We start from the raw sequence: 24,618 nt of genomic DNA, 5'->3' as shown, positions 1-24,618 counted from the left end.
AAGGAAGGAAGGAAGGAAGGAAGGAAGGAAGGAAGGAAGGGAGGGAGAAAATTAACTGGGCCAGTTGGCACACACCTGCAGTCCCTGATTGAGGATGAGGCAGGAGGATTGCAAGTTTCAGGTCAGCCTGTTGGCCATTCTTTGTCTCAGAAAACAAGACAAAGCAAAACAAAATGAAGCCCCATGCTTGTCTATGGTGAGAGCCGTCTCAATGGGGTCTTGTCCTCCCTAAGGGTCTTCAACACCTCACGTTCTAGGTCAGCCCATTGTGGGACAAAATTGGAGTCGCTGATAAGTAGGCAAACGTATGTTTCAGGTTACCTAGGACAGCTCTGGCTGGTGCCTCTATCTTTGAGACAAGGTCTCAGCCTAGGATAGCCTGGAGCTCAATATGTAGCTGAAGATAGCCTTGAACTCCTGATGCTTCTGCCTCCTCTGAGTGCTGGAATTATGGCAAAAATCCAGCTTGTTTTTGTTGTTGTTGTTTGTTTTGTTTTGGATCTTTTGAGACAGGGTCTCAACTGGCCTGTAACTCACTATGTAGATCAGGCTGGCCTTGATCTCACAGAGATACACCTGCTTCTGCCTCCTGAGTGCTGGGATTAAAGGCATGTGCCACCACACCAAGCCCAGTTTGATTTCATGCAACTGAGGATTAAACCCAGGGCTGTAGTATGCTAGGCAAACCGTCTATGGAGCCACATCCCCAGCCCCTGGCATTAATAGAGCCCCTTTCCCACTTGCAAATATCCTGATTTCTAAAGTAGATAATATGGTCATTGTAATTCTAAGTGCATTTCTGTTATCTAAATGTTGTGGGGTTTGTTTTTTTTTTTTCAGTTCCTCAAATTTGTACTATCCTTCCTGAATTGTGATTCATGAACAGGGGAGGTTCTTATCAAAAGTTGTTTCAGCGCTTCATTTCCTATTGCAGTTCAAACAGGCTCTGCGAAAATGAACAAAGTAGTTGTACGATGCTCCTTCTTCACACACACACAAAGAAACCAGGCACAGTTTTCATATATGACAGTTGTACTCTCAATATCTTCAACAATGTAGCACCATTTAGATGAGGCTTTTCTTGTGCTCCAGTTACACAATAGGTTACTGCCTTACATGTTCTTAGATAAGGCTTCTCTTTTGCAAGACGAGATTCATAAGTGAAAATTGACAATTTAAAGTTTTCTAGAAAAATGAAGGAAATTATATTTGTTTATCAATTGTGGGCTATGTAACCATCATTTAAACTAATAGTTAATGCTTATTCGTTGTCATTTAGATGACTCAGAAAATCAATCAAATATTATCTTACAGTGTATTCACCGAGATGTAAAACCTGAAAACATCTTGATAACCAAGCAAGGAATGATCAAGATTTGTGACTTTGGATTTGCGAGAATTCTGAGTAAGCAGCAGTTTTGGTTTGGTTTGGTTTGGTTTGGTTTTGGTTTTACCTATGTCATCCAATTCAGATGATTAGAAATTGATGGTTTACATTCTTACTTGATAGTGATTAGATGCTCAATGTTTTATTGTTCTTCGAAAAATCTTCCATCAGCCTTTCAGTCAATCAGCTGACTCTCGAGCTTTTCAACTCGAGTTTATTAGATGACAGTTTTATGTGCTTTGCTCCCACAGGGGTGCAAAGAAATTGTAAGCTGTATTTCTGCTCTCTGTGCACTTGTAAACTAAAATAAATGAGAAGAAAGAATAAGACAAGATGCTTGGCCGTAAAGTAGTTCTAAAGTGAAAGAGCAGATGGTTCCCTGGAGGGAGAGAATAATGTGGGCTTGAGTGAATGGAAAAAAAAAGCTGCATGGAGCCGGTCAGGTTACAAGAGTCAGATGGAAATTAGAGAGCCAGGATCCAGAGACAGTGCTAAGAAAAAGTACATCAGGGAGTGAGCAGTCAGAGGGCATGGAACACGGGTAACTATTTCTCCCTCAACACAGAACTTCGCAGAAGCAGGAACCTGTATTAGCAAAGTGTACTTTGAGATGGGGGTGGGAACATCCTGTAGTGCACAGATGACCTGAGGAAAGGCCGGGCTCCCAAAGGTGGCTGTGCTTTTGTGGTGCAAAACAATAGGATCCTGAGGAGGATAACTGGTCCCCATCCCTGTAGCAGAAAAGAAACTGACAAACACTTGAGAAACTCCTAAGCTACAAACACTCATCTCATGGAATGAAAGAACCCCATTAGAAGTGATGTTCACAGAGTTTGCAGGGACCCTAGAACATGATCAAGGGCTGGGGAAATGGCTCTTGCCCTGAAAGTGTAAGGAACTGAATTTGAATTCCCAGAAGCCACATAAAAGCTGGATGCATACTTAGCATTTATAGGAGGCAGAGGAGACACCTCAGAAGCTTACAGGCCAGCTACCAGCTAGCATGCTTGCCGAATATGCAGGAAGCCCTGGGTCCAATCCCCAGCACTTCATAAACTGGGCATGGAGGAACCCTTGCAATCCTAGCATTCAGGAGGTAGGAGTGGGGCAGTCAGAAGTTCAAGGTCATCCTCGGCGCACAGGGAGTTTGAGCCAGCCTGACTACATGAGACCTTGTGCCCCCCACACCCCCAAAAGTTCATGTCATTTTATGAAAGAGCCACAGGTAAGTCAAAGTTGTTTTCTCCTCTTGTTATAAAGACTGTTGATTGGTGACAGCTGCAAACCCTGGGTTCTGAGCTGTCTTTTGTGGTGGTCACAGAGCTGTATGTGGCTCTTACTAAGGAGAATTGCCACAAGTGTGATAGCACATGCCTGAATCCCAGCCCTTGACAAGTGAAGCAAGATGATTCCAAGTTCAAGGCCAGCCTTGGTGGCATAGCTAAATCTTGTCTCAAAAATTATTTTTATTTTATTTATTTAGTTAGTTAGTTAGTTATTAGTGTGTGTGTGTGTGTGTGTGTGTGTGTGTGTGTGTGTGTGTGTTTACTTGTGTGGGAATTAGAGGACAACCTGCCTGAGTGAGTTCCCTCCTACAATGTTGTACCCAGGGATCAAACTCAGGTTGTTAGGCTTAGCAGAAAATACCTTTACCCACTGAACCCATCTTGCCAGACCCCAAACCTATTTTTAAAAGAGAAAAGTAAGCCGGGTGTTTGGGCACACAGTTTTAGTTCCAGCACTCAGGAGGCAGAGGCAGGCAGATCTCTGTGAGATCAAAGCTAGGGAGTAGCCTTCATATTGAGTTCCAGGCCAGCTGGGGCTACAGGAAGATTCTATCTCAAAACAAAAACAAAAACAAAAGATAGAAAAGTAGGGATGGAGAGATTGCTTGGTGATTAAGAGCACTTACTACTCTTATGGAGGACCCAGGTTCAGTTTCTAGCACCCACATGGTAGCTTACAACTATCTGTAATTCCAATTTCAGAGGATCTGACATCCTCTTCTGGCCTCCACAGGCTCTTGGCATGCACATGGTGCACATACATACATGAAGACAAAACAATATACCTAAAATAAAAATAAATATCTCTTGCCAGGCATGGTGGCTCATGCCTTTAATCCCAGCACTTGGGAGGTAGAGGCAGGCAGATCTTTGTGAGTTCAAGGCCAGCCTGGTCTATACCAAGTTCCAGCTGGGGCTACAGGGAGAACCTCTCTCAAAAAGACAAAAAAAAAAAAAAATCTTAAAACAGAACAGAGAAGTGCCCATTCCCTGGTCTTTGCAAACTACTGGCTTATCTATTTTTCTTCATCTGTGGTGAATTTGTGGAGTTTTTCCATAATCTTACATGACTCCTGTCACTTAAAGACCCATGGAATCAACTCACCAACCCGCCTCCAACCTCAGAGAAGAAAAATTAGGATTCTAAGTCCTTCTGGCTCACATCACAATCATGGGATTGGCGTCCACTTACCTGGCCCTAAGCAGGGCAAACCCTGGGGCAGTAGAGCAGGGTTGGCCAAGTTGCACTCAGCTCTCCATCATCTGCCTGTCACACACACATGACTCATGGTAGAAGGAGCCAAACCGAGATAGTTGCCACAGTGGATCCTGGGAAATGAATGTGGACAGTAAAAGTCAGTGGCTACTAATAGGTAAAAAGTAGCCGTATGATGAATATGGTTGATCAGGAGAAAGCAGAGTTTATTAGCAAAGGAACATATGGGACAGATTCCCTTCTGGGCAGGGAAAATATCTGCCCCAGGTTGTGAGCTTTTTAAGGAGGAGGCCTCTGCTTCCTGCAGAAGGTGGGAAGATGTATTTTTTTTAAAGTTGGGTTGGGAGTAGGAGAGTGGGACTGTTAAAACCTGTCATCTTTAGAGATCAAAGGGGAAGCCTGCTGTGTTGGCCAAACAGTGGAGAAAAGTCTGCTTCTCTTGACTTCAAAGACCAAGGTGCTTTTCAGCTAGGTTCCCTTTTCTCAGGAGCATGAGAAGTCCTTCGGATCCTGTTGATGAGGGGGCGGGGCTATCTGAACCTTAACAGATACAACCATCCAGGACTGCAGGGGTTTCTACAGCTGCCTGAGTGAGCAATCACAAAGCCTGTGGGGCTTAAAGCAGCAGAATGTAGAAAGATAGCTCAGGGGTTCTAAGCACTTACTGCCCTGCCAGAGGACCCAGGTTCGGTTCCCAGCACCCACATGCAGGCTGACCACCATTGCAAGAGATCTGACACCCTCTTCTGGCCTCCATGGGTACTGCATACACATGGTGCATTTACATACATGCAGCAAAACATATACATAAAATTAAAAAAATAAAATAAATCTTTGAAGAGATGGCTCAGAAATTAAGAGCACTGGCTGCTCTTGTAGAAGACCTGGGTCCAGTGCCCAGTACCCACATGGCAGCTAACAACCATTCATAACTCCAGTTCCAGGAGATCTGATGCCTCTTCTGACCTCTACAGGTACTGCATGACACAGGTGCACCTACCTACATGGAAGCAATACACTCATGCACATAAAATAAAAAATAATAAGCAAAATATTTTTAAAGCAGCAGAATGTGCCCTCTCCCCCTGGAGGCCTTAAACTCGAGGTAGCAACAGAGCCATGCTGCCTCTGGTGGCTCCAGAGGAGGATTCTTCCAGCACCCTCAGGCTGTGCTATTCCTTGTCTGGCCCTCAGTATCTGCTCCAACACACGTGGTGCTCTCCATGTCTGTCTCTATGTCCCTGGGGGCTACTTTGTGAAAACACCAGTTGTAGGGCTTGGAGATGGCTCAGTTGGTAAAATGTCATCATAAGGACCTGAGTTCGATCCCTAGACCCATATTTTAAAAACTGAGGGCATGACGGAATGTACTTATTTGTGATCTCAGTGCTGGGGAGACAGAGACAGGCAGATCCATGAGGCTCACTGGCCAGCCAGCCTAGCCAAATTGGCAAATTTTGGGTGGGAGACATGTTTCAAAAAATAAAATAGAGGCTGGGATGTGGCTCAGATGGTAAAGTGCTCACCTAGCATGCTTGAGGCACTGCATAGACCAGGTATGGTGGTTCACACCTCTAAATCCTAGCTCTTGGGAGGTGGAGGCAGGAGGATCAGGAATTCAAGGCCAGCCTGGGATATATGAGATCCTGCCCCAAAAAACAAAAAACAAACAAACAATAAAAAAAAAGAACTGGAGTATGGCTCAGTGGTTAAGAGCTGCTCTTGCAGAGAACCTGGGTTCAGTTCACATGGCAGCTAATAACCATATATAACTCCAGTTACAGTGGATCCAACACCCTCTTCTGTCCTCTGTGGGCATTGCATGACATGGGTGCACTTACACACATACAGGCAAAACACTCACACACATAAAATTTTAAAAAAAAATAAGTAAGCCAGAAAATTTTAAAACAAAAATAAGTAGAGCATCAAAGCTGACTTCTGGCCTCCATATACACTTGCACATATGCACACAAGTGCACCTGTACACACATACATGCACACACAAATAAACACTAGTCCCTTAATTCAGAGCCCACCTTAATCTAGGATGGCCTCATTGTAACACAATAACATCTGCAAAGATCCTAACTCCAAACAAGATCACATTCACGAGAGCAGAAACTAGGACTTCAAACCTATTGTTTTTGGAGGCGAAGACACAGCTTAGCCAACCACAAGCACCATGCTTGATAACATGGTAACATATCAGGGTATTTAGATTTGAAGTTGCAGTACAGGAATTCTCAAACCCACCATTTGGGGTGTTTTTGGCATTCGCTAACTAGGGTGCTCCTGAACTCTGAATTTTCTCTCAGTGCTGAATGGAGCCATTGTTCAGTGAATGTCTTATTAATTAGGTCAACAGGCTCCCGACCTCTGAGAGTCACAGAAGCTGGCTATCTGAGCTACTGTCCCAGCTACTCCAGGGAGTAGGTCACAGGTTCTTGGGCCTAGAGATGATGACTTCACCTGATCTGCCTGATGTTTTCCTTTCCAGTTCCAGGAGATGCCTACACTGACTATGTTGCCACCAGATGGTACAGAGCCCCTGAACTTCTTGTGGGAGACACGAAGTATGGCTCCTCTGTGGATGTGTGGGCCGTTGGCTGTGTTTTCACAGAGCTCCTGACTGGTCAACCACTCTGGCCAGGAAAATCAGATGTGGACCAGCTTTATCTGATAATCAGAACACTGGGTATGAGTTGCATTTTTGTGTTCACAGAGTCACTTAAGGGTTTTATAGCACATGTATGGTACCATAATGAAAGCAAGAAGTCTATTGCTTCTTTAAGGCATGTTCAGGAAGGTGGCTCTGGGTTCTAGGTTGTAGCTGAAGCCCAATCCTTGTCTGGATATGTAGAACCAGTAGTAAGTCTACATATGCCTTTCCAAGAAAGTCCAAGTAGCCACAACCAAAACAACCCATGTGCCCTCAAGCCTCGATACAATAGGGATAAGATAGGATGCAGCTGCCCAGAGTTGGATCTAAGAGACATTTGGGGCTGGGGAGATGACTCAGTGGGTAAAAAGCCCCTGCTTCACAGGTCTGACAATCTGAGTTCGATTCTCCAGGACCATATTAAAAAGCTGGGTGTAGTGGCACATATCTGTAATCCCAGCACTCCTACCATGACAAGTGAGAGAGACTCCTGAGAGTTGTCCTCTGACTTCCATATATGTGCTGTGGCACATGTGTACACATACACATACACACACACACACACACACACAGTAAATGAATAAATAAAGAAATAAATAAGAGGCATTTGTCTACATGCAATTTCTGTGCACAGTCAGCATTTTTTCATGAAAGGCCAGATAGGAGACCGGAGAGATAGTTCAAGGGGTAAGAGTGTTTGAAAAGGACCTGAGTTTGGATCCTAGTACCTACATCAGGTGGCTTACAAACACCCATAACTCCAGCACCAGGGGATCCTCTGCCCTCTTCTGACCTCCATGAACACGTGTACTCAATCACATGCACATATATATTTTTGTGGACACATACACACACAAATACACATAACTAAAAATAAAATAAATCTATGTTGGACACAGTGGTGCATGCCTTTAATCCTGGCTTGGGAGGACAGAAAGGGGCATATCTCTGTGAGAGATAGGCCAGCCTGGTCTATATAGCAAGTCAAGGCCAGTTAGGGCTACAGAGAGACCCTGCCTCAAACAAAACAAAACAAAACAACAAAAACATATATACATATATATGTGTGTGTGTGTGTGTGTGAGTGAGAGAGAGAGAGAGAGAGAGAGAGAGAGAGAGAGAGTAATTCTGAGGCTGTTTATATAGCTCAGTTGGTAGAATGCTTCTGAGCATGCATGAAGCCCTGGTGATCTGTCCCCACAATTACATGAACCAGGCATGGTGGCCCACACTGTAACCTCAAAACTTGGGAGGTAGTGGCAGAAGGGTCAGAAATTCAAGGTTCCTTGGTTGCATAGTGAGTTTGAGGTGAACATGGACTAAATGAGACCTTGTCTCACAAAATAAAAAGAAAAAAAAATGAGGGGGGGGAGAAGAGAGGGAGGAAGGAAGGAGAGAGAACGGAAAGAAAGAAGGAAGGAAGAAAGGAGAGAGGAAGAAAGGAAGATAGCAGTTGTGAGCTTGTGAGGGGCATAAGTGAGATAATGTGTGTGAAGCACCCAGCGGCCCAGCAGCACTTCCTCACTTCATCTTAGACGAAAGCTGAATGGCAGACCACATCACTTTGGCAAGGAGAACTATGTGGAAAGTGGAGCTGAGCACAGGGACCTTTGCACAGGCTCACACTGCTCGGTGTCTAGAGGGAACACCAGGTGCAATGTTTCCTTCATATCTGGATCTTGGGAGATTTTATGATACACTTTATGGATTTTTTAACCCAAGTTATCTTGAGCTATGTGGTTTGTATTTTACAGGAAAACTAATCCCAAGACATCAATCTATCTTTAAAAGTAACCAGTTTTTCCGTGGCATCAGCATCCCTGAACCAGAAGACATGGTAAAGGGCTCTATGTAGGATAATTTATTATTTGTATTGCTTCTTTCTATAAAGAGGTAGTTGGGGGCTGGAGAGATGGCTTAGCTTGCAGAGGACCTGGGTTCAGGTCCTTGCCCCCCACATGGCAGCTTATAGTTCCAGGGGGTTCAACATCCTCTTCTGACCTCCACAGGCATTGCACAACATGAGTGTACTTACATGCAGGCAAAGCACTCATACACATAAATTACAAATAAATTAATTAAAAAAAATCTTTTTGAGACAGGGTCTCCCTGTAGCCCCAGCTGTCTTGGAACTCACTATGTAGACCAGGCTGGCCTTGAACTCAAAGTGATCCGGCTGCCTCAAGACGTGTGGCACCGCGCCCGGCACAAATTTTTTTTTAAAAAAGAGGTTTGCCGGGTGTGGTGGCACACACCTTTAATCCCAGCACTTGAGAGGCAGAGGCAGGCAGATCTTTGTGAGTTTGAGGCCAACCTGGTCTACATAGTGAGTTCTGGGACAGCTGGACCTACAGGAAGACCCTGTCTCAAAAAGACAAAAAAAAAAAGAGGTGGTTGAGGGCCTAGAGAGATGGTTCAGCAGTTGAGAGCATTGATTGCTCTTGCAGAGGACCCGGGTTCAATTCCCACCACCCACATGGTGGCGACAAACTGTCCTTAACTCCAGTTCCAGGGGAATCCAAAGCCCTCTTCTACCTCTGCGGCATTGCACGATACGGGTGCACTCACATACATGCAGGCAATACACTCATACACATAAAAAAATAATAATAAAATATTTTTTAAAAAAGAGGTGGTTGATTCACATTAGTGCTTTTGGCTTCTGTTTTCTCTATGAAGTACTGATGCAAAATAGAAGTCAATCATGAATGTATAAGCCATGTGCAGTGGAGCACAACAGTATTCCCAACTGTTTGAGACTCTGGATCACTTGAGCACAGGCGTCCAAGGCCAGCCTGGGAAATATGTGAAATCCCATCTCAAAAATTATTCATAACAAGAGTCAGGTGTGGTGGCATGGATATAATCTCATCACTCGGGAGGCAAATTAACACAAGCTTGAGGCCAGCATGGACTATATATAGCAAATTCTTGCCCAGCCATAGCTGTGTAGTGAGACTGTGTCTCAAAGATCTGAAATAGGGACTGAGGGGATGGCTCAGTGGGTGAGAGTGCTTGCTACAAGAGGCATGAGGACTTAGTTTGGATTATCAGCCCCCATGTAAAAAGCTGGGCATGGCTTTGCACCCCTGTAGCCCCAGCCGTGGGAATGGGGGGTGGGGAGACGTGGAGACAGGAGGACCACTGGGGCTAGCTAGCTGCCAGTCTAGCTGGAAAACAGTGAACTCCAGGTTCAGTGAGAGACCCTATCTCAAGGAAATAAGGTGAAGAGTGATGGAGGAGAGAACCCGATGTCTGCCTCCAGCCTCCACATACACTCAGACAGTTGCACACACCTGCCCACATGTATACACACACACACACACACACACACACACACACACACACATTTTTAAAAGTAATTTATAAAGCTGCCCCAGGAAATTGCTTTAAAAATTAATTTATCCTGCCGGGCATGGTGGCGCACACCTTTAATCCCAGCACTCAGGAGGCGGAGGCAGGCAGATCTCTGTGAGTTCAAGGCCAGCCTGGTCTACATAGTGAGTTCCAGGCCTGCGGGGGCTACTGGGAGACCCTGTCTCAAAAAAGACCAAAAAATAATTATCCTATCTCTTCCACAGTTAATGTTAAATTTAAATTTAAAGCATGTTGTATCTTACACAACACCTTGATATTTCCCCCAAAATATTTTCTCATAAACAGTATTTCTAACCGCTTACCTAAATGCAGACAGTACATGCAAACACATAAAATAAAAATAATAAATAAAATTTTAAAAAAAGAAAGTTGTTTTCTTTATTTTGAAGATGTGTACTCTTTTAATTTTTCCAGGTCACAAAATAAAGCTGAAATCAACTTTTTTTAAAAAAACCAAACTTTTTTTCAAGCCAGGCTCGGTATATCTATAATCCTAGTTACTTAGGAAGCAGAGGCATAGGATCATAGAATTGTGAGTTCAAGACCAGCCTGAAGTACATAGGAGACTCTGTGCCCCCCAGAACTTTTTATCATAATCTCCATTTTCTCATGGAAGGCCATGTTATGAAGTGATCCTCACTGTAGGAACTGTTGGTGATCAGTGGCCATATCTGCTCCCGCTCCGGTCTTTGTTTATCCATGATTCTTTATCCTATGTACACGCTGTTTCTTGTCAGGTCACCTAAGCTCAGGGTATGACCTCCAGAACTCCATATGGAGTAGGGTATTGTGGCCCATGCCTGTAATCCCAGCATTAGGGAGGCTACAGACAGGAGGAGTGCCATGAGTTTGAGGCCAGCCTGGTCTACATAGTAAGTTCCAGGCCAGCCAGGGGATATATAGAGAGATCCTGTCTCAAGGCAATAAGAACAAAACACTTCCACATGATCTGCCAGTCTGCCATGTGGAGGAAAGGAAATAACCTTCAAAAGAGGGATGGTCCAATGACACCATGCTATAGCCAGGGCAGGGTGGGGAAGGGCAATCCAAGGAAGCATGATGATGCGAGAACAGTCTCTATAGACCGTGTTCATTTAATCTATCATTTCATGTAATCTTTTGATTTACACACGTCTTTTTTTACTGTATTTTGTGAAGACTTTTATAAATATAATATAAGGTTAAAGGTTGACTTACAAAGTTAGAAGTTACAAAAGAAGGCCAGGAAGATGGCTCGGTGGTTAAAGTGCTTACTACACTTGGGTGTCAGAACTTGATTTTGGATCCCCGGAAACTCACATGCATGCTGAGTGGTCATGATGACCCACCTGTCATTCCAGCCTCTGAAAGCAGAGACCAGTGATTCCCAAAGAAAGTGGGCTAGCAAGACTGGCCACACCAGTGTGCTCTGGGTTTGATTGAGACCCTGTTCAATGAATAAAGTGGAAGAGTGAGAAAATATCATCCAGACATCAGCCTTGTCCACATATGCATGCATGTGCACATGCACCCCTCACACACATACACCAAGGCACATGCAAAAACATGCATACACACATTCATACCACATATACACACTCTTGAAAAATGGAAATAAAAGTTACAAACGAAGCCGGGCATGGTGGCGCACACCTTTAATCCCAGCACTGGGAGGCAGAGGCAGGTGGATCTATGTGAGATTGAGGCCAGCCTGTTCTATGTAATGAATTCCAGGCCAGCTGGGGCTACAGGGAGACCCATCTCATAAAATAAATAAAATAAAGTTTAAAAGTAAAACATTACTGTTACCTTTGAGATTTCCCCATTTTTCCCTTTTCTGGTGCTCTGAAATTTTAACCTTCTGTTGATTTCTGTAGCATTTTTCTACATCTAAGTCAGTACATTTTCAAGAATGCTCAAAACACCCTCATTAAGATGTCATGTTCCAATATTCTAGCTCTGTGGTAGGATTTCAGATGGGGACATTTTCCAGGTTCATATTTAAAGCTTTCCTGTTCCCTTCCCTCCCAGAATTACTAGCAGCAATGGTAGGTCATTGCAAAACTAAAAAATTTTAAAAACCTCCTACTTTCTGTCTCTTGGACCGTCATACTATGAAATAAAATTATGTTTAAAAAATGCTGAAATAAAACCTGAAGAGTCATCAAACATACTAAGGGGTGTTTCTCCAAATACCCTTATTATTGTTGAATAAATGTTCATAGATTACTTTGAGGGCTGGAGATATAGGTCAGTAGTACAATGTTTGCTTAGCATACATAGGCCATAGATACAATTCCCTAGGACTACATACATATACATACACACCCATACATACATATATACATAAAGTATATATGTTACTTTGTTATGTAATACTGAAATCCTTTTTTATTTTTAAATTTATTTTTATTTTTATATATGAGTACTTTGCTTGCATGTGTGTAACCGCGCATGTGAATACAGTGCCTGCAGAGGCCAGAACATGACATTGGATCCCCTAGAACTGGAGTCACAGATGGTTGTTGGCTGCCATGTGGGTGCTAGGAATGGAAGCCAGGTTGTCTACAAGAGCAACCAGTGCTCTGACTGCTGAGCTATCATTCCAACCCCTAAAATTCTTTACTCTGTTTTCCAGGAAACTCTCGAAGAAAAATTCTCAAATGCTCAGCCTATGGCTTTAAGTTTCATGAAGGTATGTGGGAATCAATTATAACTATTATTGACTATGAATTATAATTATTGAAGCTGATTTGGCAGGGGAAGGAGGGTAGACAATAGGGAACATAGTGCCAAAGTAGTAGGTAGTAGCAATTAAAAATGATAAGAGATGGGGGCTGGTGAGATGGCTCTGTGGGTAAAAGTGCCTGCCACTAAGCCTGATCACCTCACTTTGATCCCTGGGACTCACATGATGGAAAGAGAGAACAAATTTCTGGAAATTATTCTCTGACCTCCACGTGTGCACAGGGAATTAAACTCAGATCATCAGACTTGTGAGGCAGGGGTCTTTTTACCCACAGAGTTGTCTCCCTAACCCCAAATGTCTCTTAGATCCAACTCTGGGCAGCTGAGTACTATCTTACCCCTATTGTATCAAAACTTAAGAGAATATGGGTTGTTTAGGTTGTGGCTACTTAGACATTCTTGGAAAGGGGTATGTAGACTTACTACTGGTTCTAAGTATCCAGACAAGTGAGAGCAACTCCTGAGAGTTGTACTCTGACCTCCATATATGTGCTGTGGCACATGTGCATCTGAGCACATACACACACACACACACACACACACACACACACACACACTAACTCAATACACTGGCCATCAAGAAAAGGACTGTAGACTTAGAAATTTTATTAGAGGACTTTCTGCAAACTTGGAAAAAGATCTGATCTTTTTCTTTAAATATTTTATTTATTATTTTTATTTTTATGTGTATGAGTGTATTGCCTGCATGTATGTGAGTGCACCCGTGTTGTGCAATACTGCGGAGGTCAGAAGAGGGCGTCAGATTCCCCTGGAACTGGAGTTAAGGACCGTTCGTAGCCGCCATGTGGGTGCTGGGAATCAAACCTGGGTCCTCTGCAAGAGCAGTCAGTGCCTTTAGCCACTGAGCCACCGCTCCAACCCCGATTTTTTTCTTTTTTAAGAAAAGGAGGGACCAGTGAGATGGTTCAGCTGGTAAAGGCTCTTGCTACCAAGCCTGATGATATGAGTTCCAGCTCCAGGACCCTCATAGAGGAAGAAAAGAACTGATTCTTGCAAGTTGTATTCTGACCTCCATACCCAAACTGGGCAACACACACACACACACACACACACACACACACACACACGCACATAGAGTAATGTAGTAATTAAAAAATAAAAGAGTAGCCGGGTGTGGTGGTGCACGCGTTTAATCCCAGCACTTGGGAGGCCGAGGCAGGCGGATCTCTGTGAGTTGGAGTGGGCATGGATTTGATCAAAACACCTTATATGCATGTATGAAATTCTCAATAAATTTGTTGTAAAGGATAAAAATTAAATAATAAATAAATAAATAAATAAATAAATAAATAAAAGAGAGTCTGTCCAGATGGCTCAGCAGGTAAAGACACTTTCCACTTGATGATGCAAGCCTGATAAATGGAATTCAATCCCTGGAACCTACATAAAGGTGGAAAGAAAGAACTGACTCAAGAAAGTTGTCCTCTGACCTCCACACATTTGGTATGGCATCATATCTGGTATTCAGATCTTTTACCAAGCTAGGAGCACATCTATCAGGGAGCACCTCTATGGACTCATCCACTTCATAACATAGAGAAAGTGTTAATTCAGGCAGGAGAGGACTCAGGAGCCCCATCTCCCAACACTTGGGAAGTAGAAACAAAAGGATCAGGAGTTTAAGGTCATCATTGGCTACATAGCAAGGTCAAAGCCAACTTGAACTACAGGAAACCCTGTCTCAAAACAAAACAAAATAAAACAAAGATAGTTCCAAGAACTTAAAAATAAAGTTGAAGGTTTTTTTTTTTTTTTTTGGAGACAGGTTCATGTGGTACAGGATGGCCTCGAACTTGTTATGTAACCAAGGATGACCTTGAACTCCTGGTCTTTGGGCCTCCACCTCCTGAGTGCTGAGATTACAGATGCCCTGTTTATATGGTTCTGGGGATCAAACCCAGAGCCTCATGAGTGCTAGCCAAGAACCCTACTAACTATACTCCCAGCCGGATGCTTGACTTCTTTTTAAAAATATTTTTTTTTCATTAATGCACCAGGTATTCCACCCATCTATTTAGCATAACTTAAGGTGAACTTGCCTTCCTAGGGGTGGTTCTATCACCAGGTGATTGACCAGTGAGATTGGAAAGGTGGGTCCTCCAACAGATAGACTAGGGATTTAATAATCTTGACCTGTTGAATTTACAGGGCTTTTTGCTACTCTAACAGTCAGTCCCCCCCCCTGAAGAGGTAATCCTAAAATCTTTTAAGGATTAGATAAGAACTCCCAAATACTTTTGACATTTTTGGCCTTTGGAATAGAGTATGTTGCTAAGAGGCCCAACGACATTTTTACTTTTAGCCAAGAAACTGGCTACTTTTCTTTAGGGTCTTTTTACCCTAGCTGCCTAGCCAGTTCCTACCTCCTATTCTATCACACCAACCTCTGAAGAGGTTACCCAAATTGCCAATAGGGAATTGGGACACAGACCACTCTGGCTTCTTCCATGCTGAACAGGGATGCAGGGTGAGGCAATTGGGGTACCCCTTCAGTAGGTCTATCTAAAAGACTCCCAAATTGCATAACTCTTAATTGTAGGGAGAAAAGAAAAGTCCTTGACTGGTTCCTAGGAGATGTGAAGGAGAAGTAAAGGCAAGACTAGTTAGCATTACAAGTTATAGACAGGAAACCAGAAAAAAGTCAGAGCAGACCAAATTTCAAATGTTCATATCAGAGTCCACTGGAATTTCTTGACAAGAGCTTAAATTCTGACCCCCTACAGTCATGTAGGTCCCTGTAAGTCTGTCTGTTTTCTGCCATTTGGGTCCATTCTTCAATTCTTTTTTGTTTTTTTGTTTGTTTGTTTGTTTTTTTGAAACAGGGTCTCCCTGTAGCCCCAGCTGGCCTGGAACTTACTATGTATACCAGGCCAGCCTCAAACTCACAGAGATCCGCCTGCCTCTGCCTCCCAAGTGCTGGGACTATAAGCGTGTGCCACCATGCCCAGCTCATTCTTCAATGAATGAGATTAAGAATCCCCTAAGGGACCCCCCCCCACCCTGTTTCAGTACAGGCCAAACTATGAACATATGGTGTCTTACTTTAATTAGAGACAAAATGACCTACGTAACAGTATGTGAAGGTGGCACCATCCTTTGAAATGTTCTGGAAAACATTTTGTACCTTTTGCATGTTCAGAATGTAGCATTATCAGAAACCCTCAAAAAAATAAAACAAAATAAAATGGCAAAAAATGCTCCTGTACGTTGATACTAAAAAAATAAAAAATTATAAATAAATAAAAATATTTTTATTTATTATTTTCTATTTTATTTGTATGAGTGTATTACCTACATGTATGTAAGTGCACCATGTTGTGCAATGCCCACGGATGTCAGAAAAGAGCATTGGATCCCTTGGAAATAGAGTTACAGATGGTTGTTACCTGCCATGTGGGTGCTGGGAATCAAACCTAGGTCCTCTGCAAGAGCAGCCAGTGCTCTTAACCGCTGAGCCATCTCTCCAGCCCTGATGCTTGACTTCTTAAACTTATGTTTACTCCACAAAGTTCTTCAGAGTTTGAGATACACAGTCTCCAAATAAGCCCATGTTTTAAATCTTTTTTGCCTTTCCTCCTCTTCCAAAGGGGTGTCTGAAGATGAACCCAGATGACAGATTGACCTGTGCCCAGCTCCTGGAGAGTGCCTACTTTGACTCTTTTCAAGAAGATCAAATGAAAAGAAAAGCACGAAATGAGGGAAGAAGCAGAAGGCATCAGCAGGTACCTCAGCTCAAAAGTTGAAGCAGGATGAGAAGTATTCTTTTTTCCATTTTCTAGTTTGCAAAGTGAAGCGAGGTGAACACCAATACTTTTGCCAACACTAAGTTGTTCTGACTTAGTTGCATTTAGCTCAGTAAATATTAGTAAGCCCTGTAAAAAAAATATACAATGGAAATACTTAGGTTGTTGCAAAATCTTATTCTAATATTTTTTCTTTAATTGGGGTTCTCATGTTTCCCAAGTTGGTCTCCAACTCTTGGTCTCAAAAGACCCTCCTGCTCTAGCCTCCCAAGTAGCTGGAACTACAGAGGAACAACATCACACTCAGCTTCACATGAATCAAATATTGCACATTGTGTGTGTGTGTGTGTCTTTTTTTTTTTTTTTTTTTTTTTTTTTTGAGACGGTCTCCCTGCAGCTTCAGCTGACCTGGAACTCACTATATAGACCAGGCTGGCCTCGATCTCACAGAGATCCACCTGCCTCTGCCTCCCGAGTGCTGGGACTACAGGTGTGCACCACCACGCCCAGCTTGCTCTTTTTCTTTTTTTGCTCCACCAGACTGTGTTCCCAAAACCTAACAAGGGTGCAGTAAAACCTTGATCACGATGGGACTAAACTTTGTTACCATTATAAAAGAATCCCACCCTTTTCTGTAGCCTATAGCTACTCAGTGAAGAAAGCCTGACTCCTTCATTTTTCACCATACAGGCAGCCAAAACAGCCTTTTCTAGGTCTTTCCTTGAGGATGAAGATGAACTCTGTCAGATAAAAAGAGATGAAACCAGGGTTGAGATGTAGCTCAGTGATAGAGCACTTGCCTAGCAAGCAAGTCCTTTCTTAAAATGGGCTGAGGAGCTGGAGAGATGACTCAGCACTTAAGAGCATTTGCAGTACATGTAGAGGATCTTGGTTCAGTTCCCAGCACCCACATTGTGCAACTGACAACAGCAGGCATTAGGTATTCTCTTTTTACCAAGATTACATGTTCAGTGTTAGAGGACTCCCTCAGTAAACTGTATCCTCGCTACCCATACGTGGTGGGACCTGTGTGGTACCCACCATGATATATTACTTAGCCCACTGTCTACCAAGGAAGTCCTCAAAGGGGAATGCCAAGAGAATAAGGATGCCTTTCAAGACCTGATCTCTCTGAGCATGTTCCTACAGAGTTTACCATATCAGAAGAATCTGAGCTGGGATGTAGCTCAGTTGATAGAGTGCTTGCCTAGCAGGTAAGAAGCCCTGGATTGGATCCCCAGCACTACATAAACTAGGCATGATGGTTTATGCTTGTAATTACAGCACTTGGGAGAATGAGGCAAGAGGACCAGAAATTCAAGGTTATTCTTGGCTATACAGGGAGTTCGAAGCCAGCCTGGGCTTCTGAGAGCCAATTAGAAGGAACGGAGGGAAGGAGGGAGGGACTGAGGGAGGGAGGGAGGGAGGGAGGTCAAATAAGTGAGAGGTTTTAGCAGGAGGCAGTGAACAGAGAAAAGGATCACTGCTACAGGGAAGTTGCATAGAACAAGAAAAACAAAGACTCGTGGTTCTGAGGATAGGTTTTTTTTTTTCTTTTTCCCTTTTGAATTTTGAATGATTTCATTAATAAAACTTAATGAGGGTCAATTAATTGAAGCATTGGATTTGGTAATAAGGGGGGGAGGGAGGGAGGGAGGGAGGAAGGAAGGAAGGAAGGAAGGAAGGAAGGAAGGAAGGAAGGAAAGAAGGAAGGAAGGAAAGAAGGAAGGAAGGGAATATCTGGCCATGGTTGTATATACCTGTAATACCAACATTCCTGAGGCAGAGGCAGGAAGATTGACACAAGTTCAAGGCCATTGTGGTCAGCTTAGCAAGACCTTGTCTCAGACAGGCAAGCAAAAGATTCATAGCTTTTACTTAGTGGTAGAGCACTTGACTTGCAATTGAGGTCTTGCACTCAGTACTCATTCTCTCTTCTCTTAAGGGAAAGAGTCCCCCACAAAAGGACCGTTCCACCCCCTCCCCCCCAAAAATGGGAAATTAAAACATATTGAAGACACAAGTGTTAGAACACAGACCTGCCCCTTGAAGACAGTGCTCTCTTGGGCAGTCAGATCCCACAGCCTGAAAACATCAGGCCCTCCCTGAAGTTCCCTGGGAGAGTTAAGTTGTTCTGTGCTGCTGTTTTTATAGCTCCTAATTTATGGTCTTGACTTACACCTGGTTTTTCCATGCTCTTGATCATGTACACAGTGTTGAACGAAATCACAAGGTGTAAAATTTCCCATAATCTCCTACCATCCCCTAAAAGCTTATAGTCTCATTTCCCCTTTGTTCCTGGAATTACTCCGGGGATTCTTCTTGATGGCTTTGCCATCCCTCTCAGGGCAGCTCTCCCTGTCTCTCTCATTCTGGTGCCTTAGACCAACTCTCCATCCTGACACCCTTATTCTCACTCTTAATGAAGCACCAATCTGGATTTTGAAGGAAGCCTTCCTTCTAAGGCCATCATCATATTTGCCTCTCACATATACTGTATTATTTTCTGTCTTAAAAAGAAAAGAAGTTATACAATATCACTCCTGTTACTTTACTTTGTGAGTTCAAATGTCTATCTTCACCTGGATTCTAGCTTTCTGCCTGGTAAGCAACAACTATCTTAAGACATGTCTACAGGTATAGGGAAAAGCCTCACTTTTTAAAATGTAACATGGTCAGGATGTTGCCTCTTGGAATTTTTGTTGAATAACTGATGGAAATCTTTTAAACACTGACTACATATTTAGAAATATTGTACTGAAATAAGTGATAGAAAAATCCATGAAAATTCTGGAATAACTCAGAACCAAATTTTCAAATACCAGAGGAATATAATTTTTGGAAAAGTAAACAAGCATAATTTTTAAATTGCTGTCTTTTGACATCTTTGTCTTTATTTTGTTTTGTTTGAACACTTTTAACTCAATTGGTACTATAGGGATTGTTTTCAATGTACTTTCTTATTTTTGTCTTGTTCTGCTGTTAGAATCAACTGTTGCCTCTCATACCTGGAAGCCACACCTCCTCCACACCTGATGGAAGAAAGCAAGCCCTCCAGTTAAAATTTGATCATCTTCCAAGCATTTAGGAAAAACATTCTTTCAAGTGAAGTCATTTAATATGTACATATTTTTGTTCAAGATAGGAATCCTTGGAGCTTCAAATGCAAATGAGCAATATGAAAATGAAGACGCCTTCTAGAACTGTTTTGTTCTCATCATCCCTGATTCCTTCCCCTGTGCTTTTCCCATGCCAACTTTATCTCCTACAACATTCTCTTTAAATGTTTAAATGTGCCTGTGGAGGAGACATTTTCCATTTCATCAGAGCAGTGCCTCCTTAGGCAGTTGATACTGAGACTCTGTGGTTTACACTGATTTATGAACAAGATTTCCATATAGCATCCCACTTCAGCTGACCACATAATGCCTCTCTGAGCAGCATCAGCTCTGCTGGCTGCTGTTTGCATAGGGATGGCATTACACGCACACTGGCTTCTGAGTGCTCAGCATAACCAGGTCTGCTGAGGAGCGCTCCTGCTTCATTCTGCATTCTCATATTGTATAGCAAGGGAAGCTTTAAAGGTTGTCTAGGCTCACTTACCTCTCAACTCGGGGCAGACTCTCCTCTCACTGTCTCACAAGAACATTGGTGCTTCAACTTCTGAAGCTAGCTGGAGAAAATTCCATTCATGGCCTGCAGTGGACACACGACAAGCCATCACCCACTGTGTGACAATAGTACCTTTGAATCACTGGCTGGCTGCCCACTCGAATGTTGTCCTTGATATAGCATTGAATTTTAATTTTAAAATTAATGTGTGTGTATTCATAAGAGAGAGAGAGAAGACAGACAGACAAACACAGAGACAGGACAACTTTTGGGGAGTTGGTTCTCTTTTTCTACATTGTTGAGGCAGAGTTTCTCTCATTCTATGTATTCCAAGGCAGCTGACCCATGAGCTTCCAAACTTCACACTGATTCTCCTGTCTCAGCTCCCATCTTGCCATAGGACTACTGGGATTATTGATGTCCACCACTGCAACCAGGTTTTTTTTAAACAAGTGTTTGGGGAATTGAACTCAGATTGTCAGGCTTGCACAGGGCCATCTCTCTGACCTGGTACATCATAATTTCTTACCCCTTTCTCCTGGCTAAATTATCTCAGTATCTAAACTGATTGACCTGGGAGTGATGTGGGAACAGATCACTGCCAGCAGCCAGCACTTTTTCCCAAGCATTGACATCCATGAACTTGTATGGCCGTAAACTACTGAGTACCCTGTGATCAGGCAGAGCTTGTTAAGTCTTAAAGGATGATTATCTTTCAGTTAATCTCTCTCTCTCTCTCTCTCTCTCTCTCTCTCTCTCTCTCTCTCTGTGTGTGTGTGTGTGTGTGTGTGTGTGTGTGATTCTGAAGCATCGTAGTAAGATGACTTTTTTTTAGTAAGATGACTATTATCCTAAACATCTAAAAATGAAACAGAATAGTTGAAAGAACTTTGAATTCGAAAACAAAACTTGCATGTAAATAATAACACAGAGCCAGCTGTCACTGTAAAAGACCCCAAACTGTGACATTCCCACCAGTAACATCTAAGAGGAATTTATTAGCTTAGTGTGGTGGCATATGCCTGTAATTCCAGCACCTGGGAGTTAGAGGCAGAATTAGAGGTTCAAGGTTATCATTGGCTACATAGCAAGTTTAAGGCCAGCCTGGGCTATTGAGACTCTGTCTCATAAAAGCAGGGTGGGCACACAGGAAAGATGGTTCAGTAGTTTAAGAGCATTTATTGCTCTTGCAGAGGACCTGAGTTTGGTTCCCAGCACCCATGTCAGATGGTTCACAACTGCTTATAACCCCAGCTCCAAGGGATCTGACACCCTCTTCTGGTTTCCTTGTGCAACTGCACTCATATGCACATACCCCACACAGACACACATGCATACACATAATTAAAAATTAAAGCAAAGCTAGTCATTGTGGCCCATGCCTTTAATCCCAGCACTCAGGAGGCAGAGGCAGGCAGATCTCTGTGAGTTCAAGGCCACCCTGGTCTACATAGTGAGTTCCAGGACAGCTGGGGCTACAGGGAGACCCTGTCTCAAAAAGACAAAAAAATAAACAAAATAAAAATGAAAGCAAAAATTGGGGGTAAAAAGTTTTATCAACTCTTCTCTGCTAGGCTAGTACAGTTACCTGAACATTGTCGGATTTACCAAATACATATTCTAGAAATTAGTGTCTGACATCAATAGGGAAACAGTAATATTCTATGTTCAGCTCTAACTATTGGGATTATAAATATGGTACTCAAATTGCCAGAAAATCTCACTCTCTCCATTATTTGGAGCATCTATTTCCTAAGGATTTACAACATTTAAAACAATAATTTCTTGCTCATAAAGGACTTTTTAAAAGTGGACTTATGGGGATGGAGAGATGGCTCAGGGGTTAAGAGCACTGGCTGCTCTTGCAGAGGACCTGGGTTCAGTTTCCAGCACCCATATGGTAGCTAATATCTGTTCTTAACTCCAGTTCCAGGTGATCCATTGCCCTCTTCTGGCCTCTGCAGGCATAGCATGACACAGGTGCACTTACATACGTGTGAGTAAAATACTCATACACATAAAATAAAAATAAAAATTTTAAAAGTGGACTTATTCAGCCACTTACCATCGTTAGGGTGACTATAAGCTGTCCAGGTCTTCTTATTTTCATCTTGTGGAGAATGTGCCATTCAGAGTTACAAGTGTCAATAACTCTGGTTTGCTTTTTTAATACCACAGATGCAAAGAAAATAAGAGATGAAAGGCAGTTTCACTGGGAGATTTCTTTTAAAAGTTTCCAGTGGGGTTTGTTTTTTCATTTAGGCCTTCTTATTAACAAACTACTGATGTTGCTCCAGGTCTCCTAAATATTCAAATAGATGTATATTACACGTGCACATGTATGTTTAATATAATGCACACATGCACATGCAGGAAGGCAATCCGTGGCCCCATTATTCTTTCAACTGTCCTTATAACAACAATGGAGCTTGGGGCAAGAGTTCACAGCATGACCATCTTTCTTTTATTTTTGTTTTCATTTAAGAATTAATTCAAGAATCTCAGCTGGCCATAGTGACACATGCCTTTAATCCCAGCACTTGGGAGACAGAGGCAGGTGGATCTTTGTGAGTTCAAGGCCAGCCTGGTCTACATAGCAAGTTCCAGGACAGTTGGAGCTACAAGGAGACAAAAAAAGAATCTAATACTCCCAAGTTTGAGGTATATAATAAAAATTGTGTGTTCTCTTTCCTGTCAAAACAAAAACTATCCTTCCTTTTTGTCTCCTCTCTCTAACCCCTCAACAAATCTATTACTGCCTACCACTGGTAAAGAGAGAAGAAAGCATACAGCCTTAGATAATATTCTGATGAAATCATTTAAAAATAATCTTGTGGGGCTGGAGAGATGGCTCAGTAGTTAGGAGCACTGGTTGCTCTTGCAGGGGACCTGGGTTCAGTTCCTAGCACCCACATGACAGCTAACAACTGTCCTTAGCTCCAGGTCCAGGGAATCTGACGCCCTCTTCTGTCCTCCATGGGCATTGCACGACAGTGGTGTACTTATATACATTTAGACAAGACACTCAAACACTAAAAATAATCTTCTGAATGAAGTTGTCAGTTTAATTGTCCCTGGACCCCTAGGGATGCTGCCTCCAGTACTGGGGGAGGGGGACAGGGACAGGACCCTCAAGCGAGAGCTCTTTTCTGACTCAAGTGCAAACCTCTGGCCTCAGGGCTACACCAATTTCCTGACACTTCTCAGCCCCAAGGAAGACAGTTGTACTTCAGCATCTGGGGCCTCCAGCAGTCTTGCGCTGAGCTTTAGGCTACTTGTGTTCTTGTGCAGTTCCTGGCTCATTTGAGTCTTGTCTTGACTGCAGTCAACCTTCAAGCTTTCCTCTGCTGTCCAAATGCTGCAGCATTGTGGCAAGTGACTCCTGTGTCCTACCTCTATATAACTGCTCCTCAGTGGCCCTGCTGGTCTCCCCAGACTTTCCAGCACACGGAGATGTTGTTTCCAAACAAGCCCCTCCTTCTTTTCCTTTGTAGTGCACCTTATAGACTATGAAAAGTTCAGACTGTTAATTCTCAGAGTTCTGTTAGAAAGGACATTTCATTGACACCTCTGCCTTCTGAGCTCTGTTTCAATCCTGGGGACATCTGAATGTCATTCTTCCTGCTTGCCCCAACTGCTAACCTTTTTAGCGTGTCTTTTGGAAGTTTTTTTGTTTGTTTGTTTGTTTGTTTGTTTGTTTGTTGAGACAGGATCACATGTAGCTCAGGATGGCCTTGAGTTCCTGATCTCCGCAGGCTTTTCATGACATGAGTGCACATACATGCATGCAGGTAATACACTCAGACGCATAAAATAAAACATAATAAATAAAATATTTTTTAAGAAGCCAGGTGCCCATCTGTAACCTCAGCACTTAGGGAGAGGGAGAAGAGACAGGAAAATCCCTGGGGCTTGCCAACCAGCCATATCAGTGAGCTCCAGGTTCAGTGAGAGACCCTGTCTCAAAAATAAGGTGGAGAGCAGTTGAAGAAGATAGCCAACATCCACCTCTGGCTTCCACGTACATACCCATGTGTGCACACACATTTATACGCACAAGAAAGAGGAGGAGGAGGGGAAGGAAAAGAAAGGACATTCAAAGTGGTAGAGACTATCAAAAAGGACATTTGCCCTCAGCTGGGTTCTAGGTCTGGCCTGGTACGCTGGGTACTTAAAGCACGTAATTTTCTATGCCTTTGTTTTTATGTTTATGAAATAGATTAGATAAGACAGGTGTTTCTGAGCTCTCTGACATATTCTCCATCAACATGGTATTTGTGTCCTGCACTAACCTCTCACTAGGCACTCCACAAACCATGCTAAAACAAAATTTTGGCGTTTATGATCTATCCAGGAGCCAGAAAATTAGAAAATTCTTTCTCTGTCTCTCTGTCTCGTCTGTCTGTCTGTCTCTGTCTCTCTCTCAGGACTATGTTAGTTCCATCAAATTAATAGATTAATAATAGTTTATAAGCAACCATTGAAGAGAGCTAGTCAGGCATGCTGATGGCATGCTTGTAACCCCAGCACTTGGGAGGTAGAGGCAGGAGGACGACAAGTTGGAGGCTAACCTGGTCTACATAGTG

General features: G+C 43.0%; 1 protein-coding gene across 2 annotated transcripts in view; it reads left to right on the top strand.

The window, feature by feature from the left end:
- Window positions 1-21,199, top strand: part of Cdkl4 (cyclin dependent kinase like 4) — a 53,412-nt gene extending 32,213 nt beyond the window's left edge. For both annotated transcript variants that reach the window (XM_008845501.2, XM_008845502.2), the window contains exons 5-10: window positions 1,315-1,405; window positions 6,390-6,587; window positions 8,306-8,388; window positions 12,547-12,603; window positions 16,265-16,399; window positions 19,407-21,199. In XM_008845501.2, the coding sequence (XP_008843723.1) occupies window positions 1,315-1,405; window positions 6,390-6,587; window positions 8,306-8,388; window positions 12,547-12,603; window positions 16,265-16,399; window positions 19,407-19,508 (666 nt within the window). In that variant the 3' untranslated portion in view covers window positions 19,509-21,199. The remainder of the gene's footprint in view (window positions 1-1,314; window positions 1,406-6,389; window positions 6,588-8,305; window positions 8,389-12,546; window positions 12,604-16,264; window positions 16,400-19,406) is intronic.
- The last annotated feature ends 3,419 nt before the right edge of the window (window positions 21,200-24,618 follow it).

The sequence above is a fragment of the Nannospalax galili genome, unplaced genomic scaffold (assembly GCF_000622305.1).
Source record: "Nannospalax galili isolate Female #2095 unplaced genomic scaffold, S.galili_v1.0 scaffold622, whole genome shotgun sequence".
Lineage (NCBI taxonomy): Eukaryota > Metazoa > Chordata > Mammalia > Rodentia > Spalacidae > Nannospalax > Nannospalax galili.
The sequence above is the reverse complement of the archived record's forward strand: the minus strand, read 5'-3'. Positions and strand labels throughout refer to the sequence as shown.